Here is a 5,343-nt window from a genome sequence, read left to right as displayed (position 1 = left end):
TTTGTTTGCAAATTATTATTTTTTCTTTTTTTTACGAATTTATTCCAACCGAAGTTGAAGTCAAGAACTTTCTGGGTGGGGTTCCTGACCTCCCATAGTGCAGGTACATACTGTGTCTTCTATCCCCTTATAACTGTTTTCCAACATGCTTTCTGTCTTTGTCTTGGAATGAGATTACTTGGTTTTGTCCTGGCCCTGGCAGGATTCCTAGCTCGGAGGGAAACAGTCAAATGCATAGTTATTGTTTTGGGAGATGATATTTTTTTCCTTGTAAATCATCTCTTTGTTATGTATTATTATATTTGTTATTTTCAATGTATAATGTAAGCATTTGAGTGTATTCCTCTTTGTTGGATTTTGTGCTTGTGTCCGGATGAGACATAGGTGATCTCAAACTAAGTACATTGGTGGTATGCTCTTGGAATCTACATCCGATTCCTATTTGTTCCCTGTTCCCCTATGTCTTACTTTTTCTTGGGTGCTTTAATTGTAATTCTATAACTTTTTACTATCCCATTTTCTTCCTTTTTACTGGCACTGATATAACCTAAATGTGTTGCAAGCGCCATAAAACCCTAAAAACAACAAACAAAGGACAATCTTAACTTTATTCAGACTGGTCATGAAGTACCTTGTCTCGCCTCTCTCTCTCTCTCTCTCTCTTAATATATATTTTTCATCGAAAACTGCACTGTTATCCTCTGTAAGTTGATACAGTACAACCTCTCTATAACGACATCGACGGCACCAGAAAAAAACCGTCGCAATAGAGAGTTTTCATCATGGTGGAGCAACCAAAAATGGCGGGACTGGAAGGTGCAAAGTACTTGAGTATGGATGTCTTTTTCAAACCATTTTTATACTGGCAGTTTTAGCCTGAGTAGGCTACATTGAAAATAATATTGCCTTGCTGCTTCTTGAAACGACACAGCCATTGAAAACGCAATGCTCCTACTTCTAGCTTGTCTACAACAATTTTCACAAAGTCATGACAAGTCACGACGTCTGTGTGTTAATCACTCAACTGTGCTTGAATAATATATCATCACAGCTGCAAAACATCAGCAGTCATTGCTTTTTTCCCCCTGTGCTTAAAAATCCATATTGTTTGATTTATATCGGTTCTTGGTGATCGTGGTTAAGTTATGGCGAATCCCTGAAGCATAACAGAGAGATGATTTACAAGGAAAAAATATCTCCCAAAACTTATACATTTGACTGTTTCCCTCTCACCAAGGGCATCCGGTCAGGGGCAGGACAAAACCAAGTAATCTCATTCCAAGACAAAGACAGAAAGGTAGTTGGAAAACATATATAGGAGGATAGAAGACACTGTAAGTACCTTCCTGCTCACTATGGGAGGTCAGGAACCCCACCCAGAATAGTTGTAGTAGTAGTAGCAGTAGTTAAGTAGTAGTAGTAGTATGAGTAGTAGCAGAAGCAGCAGTAGTAGTTGTAGTGGTAGTAGTTGTTGTAATTGTAGTAGTAGTAGTAGTAGTAGTAGCAAAGAGCGTGTAGGTAACGATTGTTATGTTACCAAGAGCTCTCACTTCCCGCTTTTGGTGAAGCCAAGCATCTTCCGTCTTCTACTCGTATTTTCTTCATTGTATCAGTAAGCCTAGCGCGCATGATATACGCGGAGCACACCCACCTCGCTGTCTCGCCTGGCACGCGACAATAGCATTGCGGTTAAGAGAAGTGAGAGCTCTTGGTAACTACGTTACCCTACACACTCTTTGGTAGTAGTAGTAGAAGTAGGAGCAGAGGCAGAAGTAGTAGCAGTTGTATTAAGTAGTTGTAGTAGTAGTAGTAGTAGTAGCAGAGGCAGAAGTAGTAGTAGTAGGTAGTAGCAGAAGCAGCAGTAGTAGAAGTAGTAGTAGAAGAAGTAGGAGGTGGAGAAGATAGTGATAGTAAAAAATAGGGAAAATAGACCTCAAAATCATAAAGATTTTGAATGTTTAATTTCACATTCTCTCCTATCTTACTTTTAGGCTCTAGCACCCAATAGTATACTTGTAAGCTCGTCATTTTCATATAGTACAATGAAAAATGTTTCAAGTCAACATCACATGTTGGTCCCAAATTGTCTTTTCTTTATCTAAGTGTGTTTCATTGATAATGGATAAAGTCAAGCTTGCTTATAACGACAGCCATTCATTTTGATCTTGCGATGTTAGCTTTATCAGTATTCCATTGTAATTGTTTACTTCACCATTCAGGTGTGATGGAAATTGTGCGGTTGTATTATTTATTGGGGGTCCCAATAGCTCACACGGCAGAGCACTTGCTTCACACGCAAAGGGACAGATAGATCCTGGGTGAAGTTGAGATTTTCATTTGAGTCCCCTTGTCCACCCATCAGTGATTGGGTAGCTGGCTCTGTTAGATGTGGCAGAAATGACTTTCCAATACAATCTAATATTTTAAGATCCACGAAACATTCCTGAGCATTATGCGATTGTTATTTACAGTTCCAAATTGTGTAATACTAAAACCACGTAAACTATTAATAAAACGGTGATTTTATACATTTGTGAAAGTTTTGCTTCATTTCTTCTTGTATAAAGTGGCTTCCATTGTAACTGATTTAGTGAATTTTAGATGCAGCCCTCCTCCCTCGACCTGCAACCTGAAGTAAGACGAGCTATTAACGAGGGAAGAGCATGCATCTGTTTTTATCTCTCCAGTCCACCATGGAAAAGTGTCACATGCCGAAAAGAAATAAAAAATGATTCCAAAACAAAAGCAAATCTGAAAAGTTATTTTCCATATATCATATCAAGTTTATTATCAAATTTTGGTGAAATGCACAATCTTTATTCATGGACTGGAAAGCAGTACAGACTCCTTAAATTATCGGAAATAACCTATCAAAACCAAAACCATTCGAAATATTTTTAAAATGCAGTAAACACTGAGAGATGACAATATTCTCTTTTCTTTGTATTTCTCCTTTTGGGGTGTTAAAAAAAACAGAACTCAGTTGCCATAGAAAAATACAAGATGATGTGATTCTGATGGAATAGACATGCTAAATGGCACTCTGACTAGTCTCTTGTTTGTCCTGTGCATATTTATGGTGATTGTCTATCTGTAGACACATCTTCTTGAGATTATTTTAGAATGTTTACAGACGAAAGAGAAACCATTTTACTTATTTTCACACAGTAATTCTATGAATTTAAAAGCTATCAGTAATGAAATAACATTTTAAAAAATAATTAGTAATGTTGATTTTGTTTATTTACAGTAACAACATTAAAAAAAAAAAATAATCTCATGATTTATTGAATTGCATCATCAAATATAAATGTGTAATGTTTTACACCGAAATCTGACGGTGAGTTCTCATAAAAACTAATGGATTAATAGGCAACAAAGAATAAAATTAAATATTGACTTAATATAGTAATGAACTTGAATGAAGTAAACAAATTTACCTCTGATATTGTAAAAAAAAACCCCCACAATAAACAACAAACATAACATTCCTAAGTGTCTTATAAGTGAGTATCATAAAGCTCTATTTTTTCCCGCATTATATTGCGTTTAATTCTCTATATATTTGTATATTGAACTCACAAATGACGTATGAAAACACAATTTACTGCTTTTGTCCTCAAATTCAATACTCATTTACTTAATTCCAGCATTAAATCTGATCGTACTGTTAAATAAAAACTTTCAAAATGTAAAACAACATTGAAATAAAGTGAAAATAAAAACTTGTATTAAAAAAAAGCCATCTAAAAATGAAATATATCATAATATGCAAAATTAAAATTAAAATATGGCAAAATGATATTCCTTTATTTGTTTTAATTTCCCTTTAAATAATACTGATAATTTGATTTATTTTGATGTAATTTTTAAACTCATTCAATCAACATTTTAATAAACAGCTCTGCCTTCCTCCAAGTTTTGGAATCCAGTGGGGGCAGGGGCTCCACTGTGATTGCCAAGTGGAGGTGCCCCGCCTGGATAATCGCTGGTGGTGTTGACTTGAGAGGGGTACCCTGTTGTTCCAGGGTATTGTCTGACTTCAGCATAGGGTTTGTCTGGCGGGTAGGCATATGATGGATGGCCTGTGTAAAGGGAGGGAATCACACCAGGCTCGGCTGTTGGTAACACATGGATCTTGCCATGACCCTGAAATATTTAAATAAATAAAAAATAAACGTAAGGTAATAATGTAATGAAACACCCATTAAGTAGGTAGGCGGTTTGCCAGACTTATACACATAAAAAAAAAAATTCAGTTAAGATTAATACTTTAAAATTTATAACAAAGATACACTTCAAACTGTTAACTTGTGTCATCAACAGCAATACACATCATATTGCTTTCATGTGTTAACCATAGATTTATTTATGTTATGTTGAAGTATTAATAAAGAAATGCAGTCTGGAAAAAGGTAACTCTCATTTCAAGGCAAGGGATTTGAGTCACCACCCTCCAAGACCCCACACCAACGCTGACAATACAAGTAAACAACACAGTGATCAACAACACACCTTACAATAACTCACCTTCATCACATCAAAATAATTTCCAATATGACAACAGTAAATGACAGCAAGATCAACAACACAATTATTAACTTCCACTAAAATAAAAGAATTGAATATTTTATATAATATGAACTGTCAGTCCTGTCACAAAACAGATTTACAATCTACGTGTAGACAAAACGCCTGATCTTATGATATTAACTGAAACTTGGCTTGCACCGCAAGGAGATGAACCAATCAAAGCATTAACACCACCAACCTACATTTTAAAATCATTTCCACGTTTTAACCAAGTTGGCGGAGGTATAGAAATTATTATGAAAGAAAATCTTGTTAGATATATTTTTGTCTGCCCTTATGAAAAAACCCACTAAAATGGAAGCTGTGTATCTGAATTTTTACATATTATGTCTGAAGTTGTTTTGAACATTATGCATATTTATAGACCACCTGCTAACACCCAAAAAAATGTTTTTATCCATTCTACAAGTGAGGTCCGAATTCAATAAAATGCTTGAATGGATGAACAGACAACCTGACACCCTATAATTTTGGTGATTTTAATTTTCATTATAACAGCATGACTGAATCATCAAAAAGACGTAGGTATATAATGACAAAGAATGATATGACACAGGTCGTTTCTTCACCAACTCACAGAGCAGGCCATATTGGATTGGGTTATCGTGGGAAATATTATTTTATCAAATTTGTTTACTAATGTCATTTACATCCACTTTTCTGACCATGACCTTAAGGTAAATTTGAATTTTACATGACCTGTGTCAACAAAAATTTATGTAACATCAAGGGACTTGGAGAATATGAACG

General features: G+C 35.2%; 1 protein-coding gene across 1 annotated transcript in view; it reads right to left on the bottom strand.

Annotated features, from left to right (window-relative positions):
- Positions 1 to 2,762: 2,762 nt before the first annotated feature.
- Positions 2,763 to 5,343, bottom strand: part of LOC144977245 (uncharacterized) — a 15,925-nt gene continuing 13,344 nt past the window's right edge. Inside the window, exon 6 of the mRNA XM_078922269.1 lies at positions 2,763 to 4,149. Coding sequence (XP_078778395.1) covers positions 3,892 to 4,149 — 258 coding nt within the window. The 3' untranslated portion in view covers positions 2,763 to 3,891. The remainder of the gene's footprint in view (positions 4,150 to 5,343) is intronic.

This window comes from Berghia stephanieae, chromosome 7 (assembly GCF_034508935.2).
Source record: "Berghia stephanieae isolate SIO BIC M18660-M18661 chromosome 7, UCSD_Bste_1.3, whole genome shotgun sequence".
In the NCBI taxonomy this organism is placed as follows: Eukaryota; Metazoa; Mollusca; class Gastropoda; order Nudibranchia; family Aeolidiidae; genus Berghia; species Berghia stephanieae.
The sequence above is the reverse complement of the archived record's forward strand: the minus strand, read 5'-3'. Positions and strand labels throughout refer to the sequence as shown.